Source organism: Amia ocellicauda, chromosome 21, assembly GCF_036373705.1.
Source record: "Amia ocellicauda isolate fAmiCal2 chromosome 21, fAmiCal2.hap1, whole genome shotgun sequence".
Taxonomy (NCBI): Eukaryota; Metazoa; Chordata; class Actinopteri; order Amiiformes; family Amiidae; genus Amia; species Amia ocellicauda.
Genome location: NC_089870.1, coordinates 5,965,857 through 5,992,291, shown reverse-complemented (window position 1 = coordinate 5,992,291; position 26,435 = coordinate 5,965,857). Strand labels below are relative to the sequence as shown.

The window sequence follows — 26,435 nt, the reverse complement described above, 5'->3', positions numbered from 1 at the left end:
AGATCCTTATGCTTGCCCATATTTCCAGCATCTAACACATCAACTTTGAGGACAAAATGTTAACTTGCTGCCTCATATATCCCACCCACTGACAGGTGCCATGATAACGAGATTATCAGTGTTATTCACTTCACCTGTCAGTGGTCATAATGTTATGGCTGATCGTTGTAGACTGATATGTAGATAGACAGATAGATATATTTCAAAGGCATTGAAAAAATGTATAAGAAGAAATGTATGATTCTTGACTAAAAGATGATGGGGAAGGTGATTTCAACTCTACCAACTCTACTCATACCTTGGTGGAGGGGGATTGCAGGGATTGCATGAGTCAGACCAAAGATTTTTCTCTCTGTGCCATGGAGATTCATAGAATTTTAATTTACATTCTCCAGCCTGGATTTGCTTTAGTCATCTGTGTATTCCCTATGCAGGCTGTGTAAACCCAACACTGAGACACTGTGAAGCCGCTCCACTATAACAGGTGCTAAAGAGGTATTTCTCGATTTTTAGCCTTTTGTCGGGGGTACACAGTTGTCCATAATGCCACAACATGTGTGAGTTTCAACATCTAAGCAAATGGTTTTTTAGCCTCGGGAGCCCCTGGCCTGCAGGAAACAGCTGCAAGCGTCTGAAAGAGCTGAGCATGTGCAGTCTCACACAACACACACTGGACTATTGTACTTGGGAAGGGATGTTGTGGTGGTGGATTTGGGAAAGGAGGGAGAAAGGGAGGAGGGGTGTCATTGTGTGAGTGTGTGTGTGGTGTGTTTGTGTGCGTGTGTATGCGTGTGTGTATGTGTGTGTGGAGGGACTCCTATAACGTCTATTCAGAAACAAACATGCTGCCATCTGTCCCAAAGGCCAGATACTTAGTAACCCTCACACAATGACAAAACATACATTTCACAGACAATATTCATTCTCTAAAATAAGAAAAAGAGGAAAAGTCAACAGCGCAAACTTTGAAGAGGCTCGTCTCACCCGCACTCGTTTGATGTAAAAGAAACCTTTCAGAAGCTGGAACAAAAACAAAAAACACAAGCAGGCAATCAAAGCTGCTAGCACATACAGTATGTCTTACAGATTGTGAACACAAACAGCAGATGCAAAAATATTTCGGCGTTGGAATAGAAGTATTAATTTGTTCCTAACATTTACATATGTAAATTTCATACATTTCGATTTCATACCAATTACCAAGTGTACCATACATACTGTGGGTATGTGTTTGAAGAATTGTCAGGTTTTACAGGATCTGTGATGTGTTTGTCAGTCCAACTTCACACTTCACAACCTCCTTGACCTCAGGCACCATCCTCTATGGAAACTAATATTGTCATATTTTGAATGTGGACTGCTGTTATAGACAGCTGTGCTATATTAGTAGCTTTTTCATGCACATATTTCCCAGAGTTTATCCTACACCATCAATGTTCTTCCAAAACTTCCAAAACACACACACACACACACACACACACACACACACACACACACACACACAAACATGAAAATCAATGTATAGTTCAGAAATAGCTAGTACATATTTTATGGTGGGAAAACACTGCAATTCACTTTCACAGCGACAGACTGGGATATTTTTTAAGAAATGTTTACTCTAAAAAATATGTACCAAGCGCATTTATGATAAAGCTGTGTTACAAGCTGAAAAGCAGCTCGATAACTTCTTTATTGTATAGGGAATGGTGAGAAACTGGGGAGACTGTGTCTTTCCCGACAAATCAACTTGAAGAACTCACAAACATTAATATGTAAGCATATCTTTACTCTTGTCCTGCCTTAAAAGTTCCTTTTATCCATTGGTTTCAGCTAACTCTTTCTTGGAGATGTCAAGCATCTATCCAGAACACAATGAAAGGCAAAAATCTGACAGTCAAAAGAATGGCAACACTGGCTGCATTGCACTGAAGGAATCTTCCACATTAAACTTTCAGAGCAATCCTCTGACATTCCAGTTCAGTTGGAATTTCATTAAAATGACAGAGATGGGCCAGGAAGATTTGGATGTTGTCATGTAAAAATGGAAGAAAAGCAACAAGAAAAAGAAATGGAAATAGAAAATGTCCCCAGCTGTGGTCAGTCTTCCTGGAGAGGCAAAAATAGGGAGGGCCTTATAATCACTTTGCGGTGGCTGTCCTCCTGTGACACTTTCAAAGCTTTAAATGATTTATCAGTCCACATTCCCTTCCTTTCTCTCTCAAGTCACTTCAAAGCTCAGGAGTCAAGCTGGAAGCCAGGGGAGGGGTGCACTATTGTTAATTGCTCTTTTGAGATGTACACTGAGGTGAACAAGAAAGAGCAGAGAGGAACAAAAGGATCCAGTGGCCTTTTCAAGTGGTGGCAGGCAGCACTGGGAGGGGAATATAATAATAATAATAATAATAATAATAATAATAATAATAATAATAATAATAATAATAATAATAATAATAATAACCCCAAACTGAGAACATTTTCTACACAGGTAGTTGTCTCTGATATGTAAGGGACTATGTTCAAAATTGTGGCTGAAAAAGTAACAATTAATATGGTATTTTTATTCTAACTGATATTTGTAGAAACACATTCATAACCACTGTATTTTTACATCAGTTGTCAAGTGTCTTGTTCTTCAGAAAACTTGGAAGTCTCTATAGAATCAATATCTCAATGTAATGGCACCAATATTGACATTTATTGGTATGCTTCATTGTTCTTCATGGGTAAATAAACAAGGATTTTCTTCCAGTTGTGTTTCTCTCAAAGGTGACTGAACTAGAAACTAAAACCATGCTAGGAATAGAAAGTAATGTCAAGTAATGCCAACTGTCAACTGACTTGTTATTGGAGATTCCCAGGTGTAACGATACCAAATTAGATTAATGTTTATTTAGCTCCATACTTGGAAAAGGTTTGATGCCATAGCTTTGTTGTAAACAGGAGTGCTGTTTACCCCTGGTTATAACTTGTGATCAACTATGCATTGTTTATTGATATGTGTTACATTTCCCGTTTTGTTTCAATACAAATTATCTTCATTTTTAAAGATGGAGCTATGTGAACTTGTTTATACTGTTGGCAAACTATTTATTTATTTGACATTTAAAGTAAACAAATAGTATTCCAGTATGATTTACAAGTGTCTGTAGTGTATTTATCTGTATAAAGACTTTATTTTAAAATATATTTTATTTCACAAAAATAAGGCAACACATAGATATAAAGGCATTTATATGCATGTCAATATCTACAGTTCAAACATAGTTTTTCCCCAATAAGTAAAGCATATTGCAACTAATATAAAAGAAGTATGTTTTGCAACAGAAGACAATTCGAGATCTATTTTCTTCTTGGAATAAACTAAAGTTTTATACAGTAGTTGCTTTGGCAACTAACCAAGAATACAGACTTGTCAAAGTAAAATTGAAAGAACAGCTACAAAATAACCATGGCAATCATGCTCGAAAGGCAAAGCTTCATATAAAACGACATTTCTGCACCAGTTACTCACTCAAGCACAATTAAGCCAGTGCATTAACCCAGTACAACTGTTATAAAACGAAAGAGGTCAAGTTAATGTAATCTTTCCGCGTTTCTTCGTTGCAAGTGCAAACAAAGCAAAAATAAATAAATAAATAAAAATCGGTAAGCCAGGAAATTATTTAATCATTATTTGTTCACAAGCAGGATAAACAATTTCAGCTTGAAAGGTGTAAACACCGGCCCTTTCCCCACCCTGAAGTCGCATTCCAGCAGGTGCCTTAGGATGCAACTTGTTGCTGGTCGATAAAAAGAGTGATGGAACTTATAAACCAGTTTGAAAACACTGTCAAAATAATACATACATACGTACATACATACATACATACATAAATGCACATACCTATTGATGGTCATTAGTTTTCGTTTTGTTTATTGTTTTGTTTAATTTGAACGTTCGGTTTCATTGGGCAGGGATTCTAGAATTAAAAATCAAATATCCTCAATTCAGCAGTCTGCGCTTGAAACAAAAAGGCGACGTTGGACACTTACATTAGTTGTTTGCACGCAACCTTATCAAGCCTTAAAGGTCTGGGCTGGTGCTGGTGGTGGGTAGGGTTGTCGGAGTAGGGGGGTGTAGTGCTTGGGACCTTTTTTTTTCTCAATAACGGGATGGAGCTCAATTAGCATTTCACAAGTCTTCCCCCCTTTTCTATTGCTACCTTCCCCGCAGAGCCCATGCTTTCTCCAAGGGATTGTCCTGTTTTTGGCCCTCGTCGGCGTTGGCAGGGTGACAGTAGTCGAGTGTGCAAACTTGTGCTATTGTCCCCAGGCCAGAGGGAGCCATGGAGACCCTACTAATATGACACAGGAAAATGTTTGCTGATGGCAATTCTATGGGCTTTGTCCAGCTCTCTTTCTCCATCATGACGACTCGATTTAAGTCTCTAACTGTTTGACTACAAATGCAAGAGTGCTATCCAACTCCTTTCCCTTTGTCCCACGAGGTTTGAATGAGTAATTCAGCTTTTGTGTGGCTCGATTGAGGGGGCAAACATAAAGACAAGATTCTTGAGCGTTCAAGCCCCCTTTCCATGGATATCCGCACATCTCTTTAGAGTTTTTTTTCAATCCTACTTCTTCTGACATCACTCTTGTGGGTGAAAAAAGAAGTCCAGATCAGAACAGTTAAAAGTAGCCTAGCCGGAGCTCTAAAAGCTGGCATTGTCTAGTTGCATTGAACCATGCCTGCTGCCAGCCCCCAGACAGACTTAAGTTATATCCAGGAATAAAAGATTTAAGTAGTCTTTGCGCACCGTCAGTATAAGACGTTTCAGAGTCCAGAAGAAGCAGAAGAAGAAGAGAGAAAAAAAAAAGCAGCAGATTGGGGGTGTGGGGAGTTTGGGTTAGAATAGGGGGAATAGTTGCAAAGAAATATTGCATCTATTAGCTGCTTTTCTCGGGAGGTTTCTATGACAACAATTTGAGATGGCAAAGAATGTGATACAGGAGAGCCCAGTGCCTGATTGGGGTGTATTGTGTCGGGAAAGAGGTCGCTGATTGGTCTAAAGAAAGCACCATAACTACATGCAGTTTATATTCATTCAGCCTGCTCAAGTGCTAAAACTATTTTTTTTTTTAGACCAGAAGCTGTATCGGGATACAATTGCTCTAGAAGAGACATTGGGTAAGTTATATCACTTCCAAACTAACACAGAAGTTCCATCCGAGTAATTACCGAACGATTATTGGCAAATTTGAATAAAAATCTATTTGCAATGTTAAAAATAATTGTATGTATTCTTGCAATTGGAAACATATGTTCAGAATTGAATATATATTATATTGTATTATAATATATTGTATTATTGTCTTAAAGCCTATATGTATGAACAATATATTTATGTGTGTGTGTGTGTGTGTGTGTGTGTGTGTGTGTGTGTGTGTGTGTGTGTGTGTTTTCATACTTTCCTCCTTTTCCTATTTCATGTTATTTTTTAATTCGTGACAGGCTTTGAAGATGGAAACCGAGTTTGACCCGGAGTATTGTTAAATTGTTGTCTCTCTGTGGATTAACTGAAGCTTCAAATCTCAGGATGTGATCATGGCGTGCAGCGACAGCGAGGTGAAAACTTTACTGAACTTCGTCAACTTGGCATCCAGTGATATCAAGGCTGCCTTGGATAAATCGGCCCCATGTAGGCGCTCAGTGGACCATAGGAAATACCTGCAGAAGCAGCTCAAACGCTTCTCTCAGAAATACTCCAGGATCCCCAGATGCCACTCATACAGAGCGGCCGAGTCGAGCATCGCTAAAGCCCTGGAGGACAAGTCCGGCGTGTTCGCTTTGGAGACCGTCAATCGGAACCTCAATCTGGCCCACTTGACTGAAAAGATCGGGCCAGAACTACGCTGTGAAGACGCCATGAAGCCCAGTCCCAACGCCAAGCAGGAACGGGACGCCGCCAGACAAGACCAGGTGCCAATGAGGAAACGACAGCTACCTGCGTCCTTCTGGGAGGAACCGAGGTCTTCCAAAAACCTCCACGACCCTTTCCAGGCAGTCTGGAGGAAAAACCCAGGGGCCGGGGATGATGGGTCTTCGGGCTCCGAGGAACTCATAAGAAAAACATGTTCCGAGGGACCTAACACACATTCAGTACTTAACACTCAGCAGATTGTGGCCGAGAAGGAGCCTCTGACGTTGGAGATGACGTCCTTAACCGGCAGCGGGGGCCTGTGTGGCTGCTGTCCATTTCAGTACCACGGACAACACGTCTACCAGAGCCACATAGTGCTGCCGCAGACGGGCTTCTCTGATGCGGCTCTCTGGGGGAAAGTGTCCGTGTCTCCAGCAGAGGCCCACGACATCTCAAAGGATGTCATCAACGGACAGAAAAGCCACACGCATGTAGTCGTGAAGCCAATCCCGACAAAACCGACAGTCCCTTCACCCATTTTCAGTGTGTTTGGATTTCTCTAAATTGGCAAACTCGGAAGTAGAAATAGGCCCAGTGTAAATGATTATTCAAGTTTTTTTTTTTTTTGTATGTATGAAAATAGTTTGTGTCATCACTTCTGTGGGTAGCTATTTATTTGTGCATTCCACAAGAAATACATTTGTTTATTCCTAATAGCATTTTGCAAAGATTGACATTAACCCTTGATACTGATATGTTTCAAAAGCACTTATCAGAACCTGAAAAAAAAGATATTACAAGAAAGCCCGAAGTGTTTCATTACACCTCAATGTTGATGTCTTCAGAACAAACCTGTAAAAAAAAAAAAAAAAAAAAAAAAAACATCTATTGATTCAAGATTGTGTTCATCGTAAAATGGGCACTGTACTGGCATTTGTTATATAGTGTTCAGATAAAGATGTGAAAAACAACATTTAAATAAAATAAAGTAAATAAAACAACCTCGATTCAAGTATAAAACTTGCTTTATCTTGATTCAGAAATACTTTACTTTAGTTAGATACATTTTACAAGTGGTTATAAATAACGAATTAAACCATTTGAATTGTATTTTTCACTATGCACACACTGTAAAAATAGTTATATCTGCGTAGGTTGTCGACAGGTTAGTCCAAATAAAAAGATTGCGAAGTTTTGACGCACTCTACTATGAAACTCCTGAGGGAGGTGTGGACAAAATCAATCAACTATAAGAAACTCAACATAAGTTTTAGCGTTTTCATTGATATTGCTGTTCATTGTTCAAATTCTTATTGTGTTGCATTAATTAAAATAATGTACCAACGGTATACTAAATACATTACTGAGCATTTATAGGAGATCTTAAATTGATTGCAGGTTATTTCTCCATATACAAATCCGAATTGTCACCTAGAAGTGAATGAAGCTGATGAAAAACGTTTCTCCATTTGTGTCGCTACATTTAAAAGTAATATGCAATGCTGTATAATTATGTAGACATTATGTAATGATGTACAAAGGGAAAAAAACGAATTCATTTAAATATATATATAAGATTCCAATTTGCTTTTATAAACTTCAAATAAAGTAATCAAATAAATCAGGATTTAAAACTCGCAAAAACAATTATTATACATTTTCTATTCTCTTTGAGTAATTATCGTTTTGGTTTGGATACATAAATACATGGTAAGGGTGCATTTTAAAGTAAATATAATAAAACACAAACAGAAGGGTGTTGCTATATGCTTCAACCACTAGACAATGTGGCACAAGTATCATCAGTAAAGTAATTGGCCATATAAGCTTTGTATTTCTTACTTACTGCTGGCTATTTCATAACAATTATTTAGTATTTTAGTATCAGACCAATCAAAACTTTGCCCTACCCACCAATCACAAATTTCTTGAGTACAGCATCTCAAAATAATTCCTTCCTGTTGAAACTAAAGAGAAAAAAGACAAAGGACAAAGTTTGGAATTGTTCTTTTATTCATTACCGTAAAAATATTTCACATTACTTCAGGTTCAGCTTTAATGAAATTCATACAACAGATTCAGAGCCAAATGTGTCCAAAAGCTCACTCAACTTATTATTATTATTATTTTTAAAAAGTGCACAATAAATTGATCAGTGAATAAAAAATGTTCAGTAGTTCCCTCAAAATATATTCACCAATATCTGACAGTATGTTTTGACACCAATTGTATAAAAAGCTAAAATAAATAAAAACAAACAAGGACCACCACCAACAAAACAAACAACAAATAAATATAACTGACCTATTGTGCATTATACTTTACATTTAAATGCATAAGAAATATGAGGCTATACAGCTTAAAAATATAATAATGAAACACTTCATACATAGTACCAGCACATCAACTTAAAAAAGTTTTCAACCTAGATCCAAAAACACATCTTTCTGGAGCAAATATTCAAATATTCTACAGTTATAGTTAAAGACATTTACAATTTCAATCAAAGTGGTGACACCTCACTCATTACAGTTTTCTCAGTAACCTCAACCAGTTAGATATTTTACTTCGGTTTAGTGTAAACTCTTTTTTTATATAAAGGTAATGACTTAGTTACCATCATCTTCACCTGCACATTACGCTATGAAATTGGTCTGGAAAGATAAAGATTTGATGAACTGTCAAATCAATTGTTCTGCAATGGGAAAACTATTTCCCCATATTTTCATTTCTTTCCCTCCTACCCCTATTGCACTTTGCATGTCTAGCTCTCTTAATCAATTAGAAAACACATCAAGCCAGTAATCAAATGTAATAAGATGCACCAGTCCAACAACTTGCATTTTATTAATCTAGATTTTCAGGTTGAACTGATATGTCAAAAATTGGATTCCATAAATTGGACATTAAATGTGTTTGACTCATATCCTGTGTACTAACTTGTGAGAGCAATTTCTTTTTCCTTACGGTCTTGGACCTCCTGTCCAGTCACTATCTATCACACAGATATTTGAACAATCATTTGCCATTCTAAAACTGCACTTCTTCACCTTACTCCAACATCCGGGAGCACATTCAAAATGTGATTACAACCCCCCAAAAAACAACAGGTAAATCTGACACTAAGACTGTCAAATCTGCTTTTTAACTTTAAACTCTGCTTGTGTTCAGTTTCACTGCTACCAATCTAATAATGTAATAGGTTTATAAAAAAAGTCACTGCATTATTTCTTTTAAGAGGCTGCAACATTATGATATCCATGAAATATGCCTTTAAATCTCCATTCATCAATTTACTTTCACAACGGCCACCGCGCCATGCGCTATTTATCGACTTTTTTTTGGCAGCAGAAAATAACACAAAATTCATAATTACCACACAGCAGAATATAAATCTAAATAGAGCTAGAAATCAGATTCTCAAAACAGCACATCTTCACTCTGTTGTCATTAAAGCTTTATCTATTCATTCATATGTAAACCTAGTTTCCAAAATAGCTTCGGAACAGAATTAACATTAAAATAATCCAAATTGCATATTTTGTATGGTGGTTTGTATATGGTGGTTAATTATCAATTTTCATATATTTATTTTATTGGAATCCTAATCTTGCTACTGTCAATGGCTTTGTGCATTCCACAATCTAAAAACAGTAAGAGGAATCTCTGAACATTTTTTTTTTTTTTAGAATTTTTCAGAATGCGAAACAAACAAAAATATCTTGTGAACAAAACATGTAGCAAGCAAACCAGAAATCTTTTATATTTAACTATTTGTAAAAAAAATGTTATTTGTATGCTGTATTTGAAGTATATCATTGACTGGCACAAAGTGCGTACAAACTCTTTACAAATTTGTTCAGTTACAATAATTAATTTGAAAATAAAGATTCAAAAGTAGAATGCTCCTGTGTTTTTCAGTAGGTGGAGCAGGCAATGCAAAATGTGTCAGAGAACCAGCAGCCTGGTTATGCATGATGTAAACATTAGTTTGTGTTTTGTATTATATTTCTAGAGAAAAAGAGAGGCTGTTCTCTTGATTTCTGATCAAATAGATTAAAGTGCTCTTTAGTCTGTATGGGAGTAGTCATGATCCAGGAACCGGATTAGTCTCGCTGGTATCGGCAAGGTATCAAGGTGCTTCAGACGCTCTTTTCCCACCACCTGTCGGATCTTGATTCTGCAGAGGTGCATGAGGGGTCGAGGAGGCTCTGAAATAACACGCAAGGCAAATCAGTTAATCACTGCCTGTATCACAAAAGCATTGATCGATTATAAGATAGAAGTCTTGTAGATGGTTTTGAGATGTTTTCTTTAAGTAAGGGTGAGGAAATAAACACAGTCAAGTTCACACAGTCAAATGTAAAGAACCTAACGTTCTTATATATGTTTTCTCTTGAAATACGCAGCTTTGTGAACATGTTCTCGTTCACTCTTTGTCACAATATGGGGTTTGAATGTCAACCAAATGTGCACAAGCTCAAATGCTCAAGTCCCTAAATATGTTTAAATCGGACTGTATAAGATGTATCTGGCAATGAGTAAGATTCAGACCTAAACTGACAGTACAGTTCTATACTGTAGCTAGTGGTCTCCAGCACCAAATTGGACTCCTGCTCTTCAAAAGCCTTTCAGGTCAAAAATAGTTCCCAAAAGGGTTTATGGGATATAACCTCGCAACCAGGAAACACTGAAGCTTCATAACAAAGCTTGAGCTCACTGCACCCAGGCTTAACTTCCTCTTTTTCAGGTTATGAAAGAAGTCTCATTCTCCCTTTTGGGATCAATTTTCTCGGGCTGAAAACCAGGATATGCATCTGCTACCCAACGGCTTTACACGTCTTCATGTTTGTGCTAAAGATCAAGCTGCTCTTGGCTGAGTAAGCCATTCATTTGTTCAATTAAGGAATTGAGAGCTGGGTTGGAACGCAAACGTGAAAACCCTACAGCTCTCTTTGAGCAGATTTTACCAAAACCTTGTGTAAATTCTGATTATTCCTTTGCAAATAAACTTATTTTGAAGCATTGCATTGCAGAATACGTACTGGATTTCTCTTTGATGTTAGCCCAGTCTTCATAGCTGTCCAGGTGCTCGATGAGCTTAGAGCACATTTTAACATGACCCACATAATCCAGGAGGACGTCAATGATTGGGCCTGCCCAGCGGCATATTGAGGGTGTGGAAATCATCTCACAGAACTAAGGAAGAGAAAAGGGAACATAGAACATAAATTGATGTTATTCTTTAATGTATTGGTACATGAAGGGAACAGACAAAAACACTTAAATGGTTCTTACATAATCCTAGCTATCGGACTCAGATATACATTTTAACAATTCAACTTCTTTGGTAATATGAAGATCCCATAGTATAGGTTTGCCTTTTCACATTATGGAGCAACATTTTTATAGAATAAGAAACACGGAATCATGATTGCTCTGAAGACCCGCTTGGAAATATTCTGAGCTTTTCATATAACAACAGTATATATCAAAATCAACCATGTATGAGTACCCAACCATATTTTTACATCTTCTTATCATTAACTATTCAGAAGCTGGTGTAATTGAATAATCAAACCTCAATTCAGCCATGGCATGACCTTCTCGACCAGTAGCATTGAGTGGTATAGCCAAAGTGGCCAATCCTCATATCTTGGTGGAAATGACCACAGTAGAGATGCATTGGGTTCCATCATCATACCTGCACCATCCTCGGAGGCACATGAGGAAGTCTGAAGTCCTCTCTGCTGGAAGGTGGGAGATCTGGGTGAGGGTCAGACCCATACATGCAGTTGAAGCAGGAGTCAGCGTCGCAGCCCTGGTCCATGAGGAATTTGAGCAGTGTGATGTACTTCATGGAAAACATGATGGTGGCCGGAAAGGTGGTGGGGTGAGTTGGGATGTAGGCGTCAATGTTGGCTCCATGTTCCAAGAGGAGCTTCATGGTCTTGACGCAGCCCTGGCGAATGGCCACCAGGAAGGGGTTGAGGGTGTCGATGTTGGGGTTGGCCCCAGCTTCTAGCAGGATGCGCGTGGCGTCGATGTTGTTGTTGCACACTGAGAAATACAGGGGGGTGCTGCGGCGGTCCTCATACAGGCGGGACCGGTCACTACTCAACGTGGCATTGACATCAAACCCAGACTCAATCAGTAATTCCAGGATGTCGTCGTGGTTTCGCTCGGCAGAGAGATGGAGGGGGCTGATGCCACTGCGCTTGATCCTCGCCTTGCTGGTGACAGGAATCAGCATGGAGACGATCCTAGAAAGGACAGAGGGACAGATTTAGAAGTTGTTTTTTTGCTTATTCTTTTTTCAGATGCACATATGATATTGCAACTCCTGCAAATAATACAAATGATTTAGCAATGTTTTGAGTACATATGATGGGTCATCAAAAAAAAAAAAAAAAAAAATCAAAGCCAAGATTACAGGAATGTGTATGTATGTATTTTTGGACTGTTCTATTATTTAAAAATAAGCTGATGTCTGATTTAATTAAGGTCACAAACTGCATAAAAATAAAAGAATCCTATTTAATTATGAATGACCTACAGCAAGGATTAACGGAGTTAAATCACAAGCACTTAAGTTTGGACATTCATTTCCACTGTTGATACTACTGTGACCTCATCTTTTATATATATACCAGTGACAAGAGGTAACATTTGCAACTACTCTCCAAAGCCCCCACAACACGTAATGTTATGAGGCCTTTGTGGGACAGAGCAGAAACCCAAGCATCAGCGGACCAACAAAACGTTCCTTCAATATGCAACACTTACTCCTTATATGTAAATGAAATCCATACTGCAATCCTTTTTAGTAAATTCTCCAATGACTCTGTCATAGAAGCTGATGGAGCAGCTCGATTAGAGACTCATGCTGCTCGACTGTGTTCACCAATCGGGACATTGTAATTCCACCCCACGCTCTGGGGATACTTCTCTTAACAATATCATCCAGAGCACTAGTGTGTTTTGCAGGGGTATACAAAAATGAGGTTACACAGCAATTAATGAAACTAGCACATAATATCATTCCCTCACCTCGGCCTGCAGCCCATTTAGCTGGCCACACACAACTGCGGCTTGATCATCTGATTGATTAGCTAGTTGACAGTGCGCATGCGTGGTGCCTAAACAAGCATTTCCAAACACAGCTCTACAGCCAGTTTATACATATTTGTACGTGATGGGAGCTGATTTCTACCTATAACACAAATTTGACTGGGAGACGCACAGAGCGCATGCGCGAATCAAGCTGAACCCCAGCCAGCTTTACTGCAATAAAAAATGAAAGGTCCTTGTTCTTTGAGGAGAAAATAAAGGGTGTAGTAGACAACATAATATAATGTAAGTATGTTATGAGAAATATAGTGATGATAAGATGAAGTGATAAGAAAATTATACAAATTAAATTGATATTATGTAGGCTACATTCTCTCGTCATTTTATGACCGCTCGCTACTGATATATACTTAATATACTGTGTATCAAAATAACACCCATTGTAACATTGAACTTAAAATACATTTCCAACCAGCTCCTTCACTCCTTCAGAAAATTACTATACTGCTCAGAAATAACTGTCCAATACCAAGTAGGGATACTTAGGGCTGGATTAAATAAAAAAACTTTGACCCACCCGCTAATAGAAAACTACAAACCTGTACATCATAGCAGTAACATTTCTGATTAGAAGGAAGTGGCATCTTACTGAAAACGAAGCTGCAACTGAGTACAGTTCTGTAGTTTCTATTAGTGGGTGGGTTTTGATTTAATCCGGCCCTTAGTTGGGAAAGAGTGTGCGTGTGTTTTTTTGTGTGTGTGTGTGTGTGTGTGTGTGTGTTTGTGTTGGGGGAACTGGGGCTAGGAGAGGATAGCTAAGGATAACTTAAGAGGATAGCTAAAGACCACAGGGGTGAGTCCAAAACTGTCCTATTGTAAGTTCAGTACTTTAGTTATTGGTTGACACTAGTTGCAGCATCCTAAATTGGACCTTCAGCAGCATTGCAGCTTTAATCCTATTGCTTGCATTGGAAAAAACTAGAAGAGATCAAAATGAATGGTGCTTCCCCAACTATAAAGACCAGCCTTCAGTAAATTATTTTCACAGCCCCAGTTAGGACAGGAAACTTAAATATCTGCAGTTAGGAAGCTCAGTTCCTTCCGTGTTGAACACACTATAAGCATACAGACGGGTGACAAATTAAAGGAAAAACCAACATAAAGTGTCTCAGTAAGGTGTTGGGCCACCACAAGCCACCAGAACAGCTTCAATGCTCTTGGCACAGATTGTACGAGTCTCTGAACTCTACTGGAGGGATGAACACCATTGTTCCAAAAGATAGTCCCTTATTTGGTGTTTTGATGATGGTAGTGGAGAGCGCTCTCTAACACGTCAGTCCAAAATCTCCCATAGGTGTTCAATTGGGTTGAGATCTGGTGACTGTGAAGGCCAATAGTATATGATTCACATCATTTTCATACTCATCAAACCATTTAGTGACCCCTCGTGCCCTGTGGATGGGGGCTTTGTCATCCTGGAACAGACCACTCCCATCAGGATAGAAATGTTTCACCATAGGATTCTGATCACTCAGAATAAGTTTGTAATGATTTCCAGTGACCCTTCCCTCTAAGTGGACCCAAACCATGCCAGGAAAATGCCCCCCACAGCATAACAGAGCCTCCGGACCCCCTCACTGTAGGGGTCAAGCAGTCAGGCCTGTCCCGTTCTCTTGGTGTCGCTACACATGCACTCGCCCACTTGTCCAGAACACTAGTCAGTTGAGCGTCTTTGTGACTGAAGCTCCAGCCATTCGTGCCCCAATAATGACCCCTCTTTCAAAATCACTAACATCCTTTCCTCTTGCCAGCTTGATTCAAAATCAAGGTCAACTGGGCCTGCCACAGAGCATGATAGGAGCATGACAGGATGTTAATTGCTTAATTGTATCATGCAGCACACCTGTTTGGAGACATCTGCATTCGTTACGTTCCACCACTCATTTATTCAGGTTTTTCCTTTAATCTTCAGATTGAATGAATAATCACTTTACTTTACAGCTAATGTTACGACAATAAATCAATAAATACACAATAAATCATGTTTTGGTGTGATGAAATCTTTTGGAAAGGTGCTGATTTAGCTAGGATATCGTTGCATAAGTCCACAGGAGTGGTATTCAGTAGATCTTTCAAAGACCATAATATGCAAATGCAGGCGTTATTCAAACATTCATATGCACGCTCCCACGCATGTAAAAAGAAGCTAAAGCCTGTTACATAAGCATCCCCTTGTTGTTCCTTGTCTGGGAACTCTCAGCATTGATCCCAGCAACTTACTTAATTCTCGGACCATTATTTTGGCTGTCGGCAAACAGCTGTTTTCTGTAAACAATTTGAGACAACCAACCACACACCAACTTTTAGAATCGTTTCTACACAGTCACTGAGTTTGTTTTCTGTTGATGCCCTTTGAACTCAAATAAGTAAACACTCCAAGACCTATTCCAAATCCAAGGTTTTCACAGATCACATCTAGCATTGAACTCTCCTGCACTGGGTGAAATGGGTATGTTTAGTTTCCCTACATTTGAAGTGGGGTTTAGTTTTAAATTGTCCAAACGGTAATTTCTTTGTGATACAAAGCAAGCTTCATCACACAACTCACAACTTCAATGTGGCTGAGGGCAAAGCTGTATTTAATTAAGCGATAATGAATAGATTAAACTAATTAATTAATTCTGTACACTATGATAGACTGAAACATTTACTACAAAACTCAACTGATCTACATAGTACTACGATTTAACAACAAACAGACATTTACAGCTGGCTTCACAGACCTTGATTAGCACAGACCTAAAATAACTTTGGTTAGTCCAAGACTAGAGCTAATCTGAGTCTGTGAAACCAGCCTATTAATTTATAAATAAACATTTCAGGATACATTTAAGATAATTGCAGAGTATGCACCATGGGAAAGATGCCACAAACATGTAATGATTTACAAGCAGAGGTATTATGTGTTGAGTAGAACCCAGTCAACATTATTTATGGGGTTCCTAATATCTATTAGTTTCTCCAGGCATTATTTTGATGATTCCCGCTTGCAGGTAATTTCAAGTAGAAGCCAAAAATGGGATGCAAATAAGTTTTACCTTAACTAGCTTTCTTGTTTTCCCTTCAGATTTCCTTTCACCATTTATATAATAATAATAAATGTGTCATACCCATAATGTCCGCGTTGAGAAGCAATGTGAAGAGGCAGCAGTCCGTTCTTCGAAGGTTTGTTGGCATCGGCATTCTGGGAGAGCAGGAGCTCCACCACTTCCTCGTGCCCGTTCTTACTAGCCTCGAACAAAGCTGTGGCCTGGTCACTGGCCTCACTGTTCACGTCAGCACCTAAGACAAGCAATCAACAGCAGGTTTGATTCTTAAGTCTCTGATCCATCGAACAAACTTGTAAAGTAGATCAATCCTGTCTCAAGAGGAGAGTTTTAAAATTCGTCAATATACTGAAAGTGTGGAGGGGGAAGGGGGATACAGTTGTCTCACCACATTTGATCAGGTTCCTCAAAGCATCCACCTGTCCACTCTGGGCGGCCACAAACAGTGGAGTGAGACCATACATGTTGGTAGAACTGATTTTGGCGCCAGCCTGGATGAGCATCACTATGATCTCTTGGTTGTTCCGGCAGGCAGCCTCGTGGAGAGGAGTCCAGCCCTGGTTACAGCGGTGGTTCACGTTGGCGCCAAACCTCAGCAGCAGCCTCACTATTTCCACATTCTGCCGTTCACAGGCTGGAGGGAAAGAAGTTTATGTGTCATCCGTGTGTGGAGAGACCTCAAATTAACAGGGTTGTTCCAGTCACACTCTGAGGTATTTGTGTGGAAAAGCTGAAGATGGGATTCTTTTAATTTAAGATTTTACACTTATTTGGCATTTCTCTATTTGGGAATAGTTTCATCTGTCTGCTAATAAGTCAGAAACAGTCTGAGTAAACACACTGGGTATCTAGAACTACTATTGTGGTCAAGACTGAATACCTAGATACTTCTAGGGGTTCAATGTCTTCAGTTGCACATCACGGTAAAAAAAAAAAAGTAAACAGCAGTGTTTGGAATTTAGTTTGTAAAAGAGAAATTGAAAGAGGAAATATCAACTTGTCCTTCATATTTTGGTTGTTGCTAAATGCGCACTTGTAATGTATTTACTTACACAGTTTGTCCCTGATCACACGATTCCTGAGAAATACCCTGCATTACCTTTGTAAAGAGGAGAGTCTCTGGACTTGTTTGCGATGTCAGGCTCTGCTCCGCTTTCAAGCAGGAACTGGACGCAATCCAAATCATCCTTTGAAGTTGCGAGCATCAGAGGGGTCTGTTCTGCCAGTGTGCGCTGGTCAATTCTATCCGGGTAAGCTATGGGGAATAAGAGTTAGTGCAAGTCAATGCCCATGCTTGTTTTTGATCAGTGGATTAATTAATTGTCAAGACTTCTCCTCAACTTTAGAACAGGTATCACAGCCCATTGTTTTTGGTTTAATCAGAGACATGGTATTTTAATAGTCAAGACTGTGAATCATATCTGACATTTTGCCTGAGATCAAATAGGAGTCCACTCATTCAGATTATACTATATATATATATATATATATATATATATATATACTACTATTATATACTAAATATGATATACATATTTTAAGATAAAACTGTAAGAACTGTTAGAAGTTGCAAACAAGGAAATAGAATTAGAACGACTATACAGTATATTTCACGTCCTCCAGGTGCTGAGAGCTTACTCCTAAATCTCTGTATCTATTTCATCAGCAATGACTCTTGACACAAGCATCAATTCTGACCTTTTTGTAATTGCTCTCATTTTGTCACCCTAGTGGATACACATGGAACACTTCAATCTTTTCCTTATTATTGATTAACCATGTTTTCACCCACTTTTCACTAACTAAAGCATATTTATCTGTGCATTATTACAACCAATGATAATATCTTACATTATATTGTTATATCATTCCTTTCAGCAGTATAAATATATAAAGGTGATATCACAGATCTCTGTAAACACTTAGCACAGCTCAGTATACACATTTCTTAGTTTAGTAAAGTGACACATATTGTGTAAACAAGCTAAATCAAGTATAATCTAACCAATCATTGACTGGTAAAAATAATAACCCAAGAAATGAGAGTTATTAATGAGTGTAGGTAATTATGAATGCATACTTTTAGTCTTCCTTGATAAAAGTAAGACATGTTTATGGATTATTGATAACCACATAAATTAGTACTGTTAAAGGGTAAATTGCTTCGCTTTGTTCTCCATTGAAATGTATGTCTCGCGGGCATCTAGTTAATGGTCAACCTTTGTTGGCATGATATGCTTGATATTAAATGTTTACTGTAAGGCTTTTTAATCTATGGAAAAACATGAGTAACCTGAGTGCCGTTGAGTACAATTATCAGTTTCATTTGAAGTGGAACTTGTAAGACAGGTAGAACAGTATATCTTTGAGAATCTGAAAATTGTACACAAATGCAGATATGTGATTGCAGCATACCAGTATGAATCAGTAACACACTGCTTTCTCAAAGCGAAAATGGCAAAACTGTCATTGCTCAGTCATTAATAAAATAGGGGAAACAAAACACAATCTTAATCTAAGTTTTAATGGAGAGATTCAGAACTTTGTGCTCCTCATTTTCAGATTTAAAGCATCTTGTGAGAGGCTCCACCGACATTCAAGAAAACTATGATTAAATGATTAAAATATAACATTTTAGCAACTGGTTCCCTGGAGTGAGAAAACAGTGCATCATGCAAATTCAATGTGGTAATCAATCAGCCAGGGTCTCATGCATCTGTTTCCTGTAGCTTGCCAGAATGCACACTGCTGATGCACTTATACTGAATTTGCATTCTAATGCATATTGAATATCAGCCCTACACTTAGACTCACCTTTAACCAAAGTTTTTAAGCATTCCAGCTGTCCATAATATGCAGCCTCGTGAATGGGAGTCCAACCCTCTTTGTTAGCTTCGGACAGTCTCTTCCCAGATCTGATCATTGAAACAAGTGTGTCCACTGCTCCATTTCTGATGGCTGTGACCACAGGGTCTTGCTCCCTGAAAGAGAGAGATTCATTATCAGAAGAGTTTACTTGACAAAGTTGTATCTGTAAATAAAACAACTCCACCTCAATATAAACTATACATTTCTAAAAGGACTGCTTCAAAGTGTTCAATACACATAATGTAATATTCTGGGTTGGAGTGATGCACTTGGAGTCAATAAACAATTAAACCTCAGTCCAATGGACCACTACAACATTACTAGCTTTGCGATACTGTAATATCATGTTGGTCGATGATCTGACAATTAATGCTGTAAATAAGCTGTTGTCCAAAATATCATAATAAGTACTGGCAGTCATGATACTCACAAAATGAATACATAGATTCCAGAATCAGAATATATGTTACTCTTTATTCCAGAACACTGTATTTCAAAATGGTAACACTTTCAGTAACTGCAGTATATATTTATATTCCAAAAAGGTCATAATATATAAACAAACAAAAAAATAATAATCTTTATGGAAACCATCAGTGTGATTTTGATCTCCACGCGGTTATTTTGCACTGCTTTCTGAGAAAACAATAGCATGTATCCTTTCAGGCATGAATGTAATAAACATGTTACATGGATTCCTAAATATACAATTCTAGCTCATGTGATTTCAGTGGAAGTTCATTCACAACAACAGCATCGCTGTTGTATGTAGTTTTGAATTACTGATAACCTCACAAAGTTATAAATACAGTTGTGGGAAAGTGTTATATTTCCTCTTTTCTTGCCATCAAGTGATGTGAAGTGTTCTCCCTCTTCCTCCCTCCTCCTTTTACAAAGAATTATTAAGAGAACCAGAAAAGTGAGTCTTCCAATAGTGGGCAAGATCTACTGAAAAATGTGGTGTCAAGGTCAGACCACACAGTAAAAACAGCAAAATGAGGAAAGATGTTAAATTATTATCTATAACAGCAGTCAGTTAGAAATGTGAAAAATAACAGTTCAATATCGCTTTCGGTCTGAAATCTAGGCACAGAATATAATTGCTATGATGTTAATTCGTTGCCTGATTGAATGATTATTTCCACATATTCAGAATAGATATCATTTCCAAATATGCAGTTCTATCCTGGCACAAATTACATTCAATCTAAAGATTACAAGAAAATAGTGCTTCCTGCCAACCATATTAGCATAAAAATTGATATGCCTGCCAGTTTTGTCCTGCAACAAATGTAATGTTTATTATACTATTATTATTGTTGTTAAAATGATTAACTAGCATCTCTACACCCAGTGTGACTCTATATATGTTTGCAAGATAATAAATCAATGTATGACACATTTACAGTGTAAAACAGAACAAATGTGCGTTAATAAAATGCACATCCCCCCCCCCCCCCCCCCCATCAAAATAAATGCTCCCCATTTTTTTTGCTCAGACACATCATAACGCCAAATCTATCCAAGGGTCCCTTTGTTGAGTGCCAGGAATAGGAACAGGGCCATTCAACCACCGTATGTGTGCTCTAGCAGGGTAACACAGGGCAGGGAACAAAAGCACTCACTCGACTTGGGGGGTGACGAAAATGCTCCCGTCGTATCTCCGCCAGGCAATGCACCGCTTTCCGCTGCCAGTCACAAAGGGGTAGCTTTGGGTCGCATTCCTCTGGTCGGTTTCCTGACAAAAGTAACTCGCACTGCCAGGGCGAAAGAGAGAGAAATACGCCGTGTAACTGAACCTGGTCATTATTGGAGCACGCCAAAAAAGAGTCGATGTCTACTAGCACACACACAATCCCTTGGTGAATGAGAGCAGATGGGGAAAGCAGGGGCTCAGCTGTGCTCTTTGTGATTATTTTCGGATCTTATTGACATGTGGGGGACTGCAGATGACCATATATGACTGGGATCAAACCAGGGAAAGCTAGCAGGAGATAGGACTTAATGGCATTTTGAGCAGGGAGATGTCTGCTAATTCGGAGCTATATAGCGCCACATATTGTTTTAACGACCGCTTTATGTTATGCATGACTGACCATGAAGGGAAAGGGGGTGGAAAAACACGTTTTGTTTTTTGGATTTTCCCCAATGTGTTGAGTTGAGTTGATTAGTGGTTTATTTCAGGTTCATGATGTAATATTTTATTTTTAAATCATTCATTAAAAATCACAAATATGGTGGAAGGTGGAAGAACATATGCACCGGAGGGGTCGTCAAAAAGATCCTGACTTGGTCAAATTTCTGCCATTAGACAAGGTCTTGTCAGGACATCCTTGTCCCCAAATACATGTGCCATCTGTTTTGGAGAAGGGTCACCTGCTTTGTGCCTGGACTTTCAGTCCTGCTGGGGGTAATCTGGGGTAAATTAATTTCTGGAAGCCAAAAACTGTGTATCTGTCCCACCCATTTGAGCTGTCAGCAAGAAATGGTAATCCTTTACTTGAGGCCCATGATACTTTAAGACCTAAGACCATGTCCACACAGATCTGAAAGAGGAAATACTGTGAGGAATTGTAACTTTATTGCACTGTGTTTATGAGGCGGCTCCATTGGCAGAGGTTTCTTGTCACTTAGCTTTCATATTGTTGTTGACAAAAATAAGGGGTGGGGGGAGGGGAGCCTATGCCTACATTAAGTCCTTAATATTACAGCCACTAGTTGTTGAAACTAGTTGGTAAGAGTTGATTAAGAACTGGAGGTTTGTGTTTTGTTCGGTCTGGAGGCAGAAATCCTGAAATCCCCTCTCAAATCCTCCCCACCATCTCTGTACCATCTATGCCAGAATGTGATTTGAATGTGGCAAGATATTTCCTTCCAGTTTAGAGACACAGAATTGTTTGTTGCTATTTAAGTGACATTAATTAAAAAACAATAATAATACAACAACAAAAAAACTACAAAAGTGCTAGCATGTGCCCTCAAATCAGGTCTTTTCCTGTTCCCAGGAAGTTTTCCTGGAATAAGTTCAGCTTCCAGTGAAGTCTGCCTGGTTCATTGCCAACAATATTAACCATCCTAACAACAGATAAGATGAGAAGAGTGTTCACTATTACTATTGTGGAAAGCTAAAGCTATGTTTAGCTCAGAATGCACAGGCCCATATTAACCTGCTGGTTTTAATGAGTTATTATGTGAAGTGAAAAAAAAAACATCACCTACAAAAAAAAAACTATTAGTGTTCCCGAAATATGTTTTATTTCTTTAAACTAGTTTGTTTTAAGTTTCTTTTATTTTTATTCATACCTAGGAAGCATGTTCCAAAAGGGAATTCAGTCTCCTTGTCAGGATCAACCAGTGATGATTTAGGCAATATGATGTGTGATTGAAAAATAATTACAATTCAGTATGTGTAAGCAACATTAAGCAAAATGGTAGGCAAACATTGTGAAATAAAGACGTTGAATAACACAATACACTACCCACCTGCAGGGTGATTGGAGTAAGGTCACGTTTGTGTTTAGAAGAATGATTGTCTGTTTTGTGTGGCGTATAATTTATGAATTTGCAGTTTAAAGGTGGGCATATTAAAGGTATATTTCTTATAAAAGCCATTCAATGTGTCAAATCAATTAACGCCAAACCAGGCCTCCGCATAGAAGAAGCTGAAGAAAGAGAAATCCCCAGTCAACAGAGAAAACCGTTCCCCAGTTTCCTAAGCTTTATTTCCAATTGTGGAAAATGAATTCATAGGCCTGCATGCAATCATGCTTTCTGAGATCAAGTCCCATCATATTTTAGTAGCTGCTCTCAAGACTTGCCGTTCACTCCCTGCTCTCTCCTCTCTCTCTATCAAGAGTTTCAGGGGGGCAGGGTCGCTCAGACACTGGAGAAACAATCATATTTAGTAGGTCTCTGCTACAATGACGTGGAATAAAAGCAATTGTTTTGTCCACACAGCTAGATGTTTTCCGATGCTGGGTTACAGAATTTACTGTTCCGTGAAACTGTCCGCTCTTTGCTCACCTGCTTGGCGGGTTGGCGGTGGGGGCGTTGTTCACAGCCTGGGATGATAACCCAGGGTGGCAGACTGCGTGGCTGGGGCCTGCTGTTGAGGCGTTGCGGATCCAGGGCTGGAGGTTTGGGTTGGCCGGGGAGGCAGGGGTCTTGGGAGGCTCTTGGGCCTCCGTTTGTCCAGAGAAATCATTAAGGCTCTGTTCAATAGCCATTTGGACGAGCTCATCCTCAGAGAGGCTGCTGTAGAGGCTATAGTCTTCGAATCCCAGGGTGCCATTGGGCGTCCTCTGGGACGATATCCTGGAAGTCATGGGCGGCTTACACTTGAAAAGAGATTGAAAACAAATTTAAACCAGCAATGTCCAATTATCCTGCTTCCGTAACTTAGAATTACTGCTTCCTGGCACTGAATATAAATTAGAAGGAAGAAGGAAAGAAGAAGCAGATTAAGGTTGAACATTAAAATCTTCACTGTGACCAGATACTTTAAAACATGAAGCATGCTCTTTTCTCTCCTAATTAGCTTACCAGATGAACCAGAGTTGATCTTTCTCCCATTTCTGTTTCTTCGAACTTATCATGCATTTTGATCAAGAATGAAAATTAAATCACGATGAGTGTTTCTGAAACATCCTGAACTCTGAACGCACAGACATAGGACACCCTCCGGCAAAAAAAAAAAAAAAAACATATTGCAGAAGCTTATTTACTTTCCTAGAAATAAGCAGAAAAAAGAAAACAACACTCACATGAATATCAAATGTATATCCTCAGCCCTCACATCTTCAAAGCACCGTAATTACCCGAAGCAACCCAGTTGTGTGGATATAATGTAATCTCTTAGCATTTCAGCCAGGCAGCTGTGCTTGAGTGACTTCAACAGTGCTGATGCCTTTTAAGGGCATGTTTCAATATCTGCTTTTCGTTTCTCTCCCTGACTTGAAGTACTCGAGCTCCACTGGTGCCTCTGATATGAAGCTGTGTGTGTGTGTGTGTGTGTGTGTGTGTGTGTGTTCTCCCACTTCCTCCCACCTCCTTTTACACAGACATTATTAAGAGGTAATGCCATCTATAAGCACTGCCTCTGGAAGTCTAATATAATATTTAACTGTTTCCAAGTTGTTTCTTGGGAAAGATTTTAGAGAAACACAACTTTATAGACTGCCTTCATACAGACCTGAAGCAGGGAAATGATTTGGGTGTAGTTTTGTGTGCAGCACACATTCAGTGATGAATGACAAGAATCTGCACTTTGCCTTTTTTTTAACATAGATTTCCCAGGGCCTTGGTCACAGAATAACACACTGAACACACACATGCCCTTTGCAAGACATTTGAAACAGTTGGCTTAATCTCATCAGTAAGGCTAATCAATTAGATGACGTGTAAGATGACATCTTGAGCAAATATTGTATGCTTGTTGTTGAACCCTGAACAAAAAAAACAAACACGAATAAGGACCTGGTGGAGATAACAAGAGATGCAGAATATTTCCTAACACGTCAAAGGGACTGTGTTGTTCTATTGCAGCTGCGACATAACAGAGTGCGCAACACACTGCCCATTAACATGTGTAATCCAATAGGCGTCCTGCGTTGAACTTGGCTTTTTTCTATTGACAAGGCAACTGCAAACTGCCTGAAACCTTTAAAGGCATCAATCCACAATGACAGAGAGAGAGAGAGAGAGAGGGGAAAAAAACTCAATTCAATAAACACAACACCCTGCTCTAATGATACCCAGGCATAGCTGGGGGAGAACATCAGGGTTTATATTGCCCAAGCACAGCCAATGAATAATACTTTATTAATACTTCCAGTTATTATAATTACATTATACAATTAGACCTATACAATTGCAGCCTATATTAATATAACATAATTAATAATTATTATAATCATGATTTATGTATTTATTTATTCATTTCTAAACATGATTTACTACTGATTTTGGATTAACTAGAAAAGTCCAAATCGATGTATTGAATCCTAAAATAATACCAAACCGAAAATGCAGGACCTTATAATTATGCTTTTCAATTGACAGTGATGTTTAAGTGAATTGTTGGGGATAAATGTGTGAAACTGATAATCAGTCATGCAAAAATACAATCACAATCAATGAACAGTATTAAATTTGAAAGTCTAAACCACTGCCATGGCTGTTGAAAACAGCTGTTGAAAACGTTGAAAACGTGTAGTGTACAATGATGAATTAAACTAATCTTGCTGCTAAGTCTAGTGGCTGCTGGATGGCATTTCTAACACATACAGCTGCACTGTCTTGGGATACCCTTTCCTGTGACGTGAGTGGTTTGCACAGATTATGTATATTTATATAAACAAACACACACATATTATACTTATTATACAGTTTTAAAACAACAAAAAGGAAGAAAACAGCAATCATGTTAAACAATGTTAAACAAGCAGTTGGAAAATTAATGAATCTGTGTAAACACTGTAAACAACTAAAAAGTTGCCTACCTGTTTTCTTTTTTTTATTGTTATGCAGGAATGTGCAGTGTTTTCAGTCTCTTTTAACACTTTTATTCCCGATGACTTTCATTTCACTTTCCGTGTTTCTCTCCTCTGAGGGGTGTTCTGCACTGCAGGAATATGACTCTTTCCAGAGATGATGGTGTATTTCTGGAGGCTTCACATGATACATCTGTGCAGTGACAAGCTAAATTTGTGAGTGTGTTTTTTTTTTTTTTTTTGGCTCGGGTTGCTTATGAAATTCAGTGTCCTGTTTTCAAGATAAAATCAAGAATGGTACCAATTACACTATTACATTTTACAAGTAAGTTAGTAAATAAACAAACATCATCATCCTTATATTAGTGATATTAAAAATGCAGGGGTCTTCAATGCAGTATACAGGAAAAACTGCAGAAGAGATTGTAAATAATTGTTGTCATCATTACATGCTACACATTCTAAACAGATAGGAGAGATTTGTATCTTTTAAAACCAATTTATTTCACACAGTCTGAGATCAGATGTCATAGGCACTGTTCCAACATACCAGCACCTTGATTGCACATAATGTAACTCTAAATAGAGCATTATGAGCTACAACATCTGATACTTTACTCTAAACTTAACTTAGTGGTTTGTTCCTACATTACAAAGGTGTTTTACAACTGATGGGTTAACAGCCCATTGTTAAGAGTCATGGTACACCAGCTGTAGCACAGTTACAGTCATCCTGTTAATCAGGTAATCAGACCAATTAAGTCATGGATTGGAACAAAAACCAGAAGAGAAAATTGCACCATTTAGGATTTGAGTTTTAGGCCAATTGCTGAGAGCCTGTAAAACAGATGGTCAAATACCAGACCTTCCAGTGCAGGTTTTTGGTACAGCCAGCACCTTGATTGTATTATTGGATTATTTATTAATCAATTAAACTTTCAAAGAGGTGGTTGTTCCAAAACCTTGCTATGGAATCCATGCTGTCAATGAATAGAAAA

General features: G+C 38.5%; 2 protein-coding genes across 5 annotated transcripts; one reads left to right on the top strand and one right to left on the bottom strand.

The window, feature by feature from the left end:
* The first annotated feature begins 4,894 nt into the window (after positions 1–4,894).
* On the top strand, positions 4,895–8,824 carry LOC136716819 (protein FAM181A-like). Its single transcript, XM_066694213.1, has 2 exons — positions 4,895–5,167; positions 5,492–8,824. The coding sequence occupies exon 2, from the start codon at positions 5,585–5,587 to the stop codon at positions 6,461–6,463; it is 879 nt and encodes a 292-aa protein (XP_066550310.1). The 5' UTR covers positions 4,895–5,167; positions 5,492–5,584; the 3' UTR covers positions 6,464–8,824.
* On the bottom strand, positions 7,896–25,658 carry asb2a.1 (ankyrin repeat and SOCS box containing 2a, tandem duplicate 1). 4 transcript variants are annotated; one of them, XM_066694211.1, is made up of 11 exons: positions 25,447–25,658; positions 22,970–23,283; positions 20,572–20,703; positions 18,893–19,059; positions 17,178–17,333; positions 16,467–16,712; positions 16,142–16,313; positions 15,252–15,296; positions 11,605–12,163; positions 10,946–11,099; positions 7,896–10,111 (listed from the first exon to the last, which is right to left on the bottom strand). In XM_066694211.1, the coding sequence occupies exons 2-11, from the start codon at positions 23,269–23,271 to the stop codon at positions 9,969–9,971; spliced, it is 2,076 nt and encodes a 691-aa protein (XP_066550308.1). In that variant the 5' UTR covers positions 23,272–23,283; positions 25,447–25,658; the 3' UTR covers positions 7,896–9,968. The 4 variants fall into 4 exon arrangements, with proteins under 4 accessions (XP_066550308.1, XP_066550309.1, XP_066550306.1 ...); XM_066694212.1 differs by lacking the exon at positions 25,447–25,658 and adding an exon at positions 23,710–23,924; XM_066694209.1 differs by lacking the exon at positions 25,447–25,658 and adding an exon at positions 23,489–23,626.
* Between the last annotated feature and the right edge of the window lie 777 nt (positions 25,659–26,435).

Excerpts from the sequence above, each read along its gene's own strand:
- asb2a.1 (XM_066694209.1), bottom strand. The coding sequence starts at position 23,545 with ATGCATGATAAGTTCGAAGAAACAGAAATGGGAGAAAGATCAACTCTG. Across the intron at positions 16,314-16,466 it reads GAGGAACCTGATCAAATGTG|GTGCTGACGTGAACAGTGAG; the intron begins GTGAGACAACTG and ends TGCTTGTCTTAG. Across the intron at positions 11,100-11,604 it reads TGCCTCCGAGGATGGTGCAG|TTCTGTGAGATGATTTCCAC; the intron begins GTATGATGATGG and ends TCTCTTCCTTAG.
- LOC136716819 (XM_066694213.1), top strand. The coding sequence starts at position 5,585 with ATGGCGTGCAGCGACAGCGAGGTGAAAACTTTACTGAACTTCGTCAAC.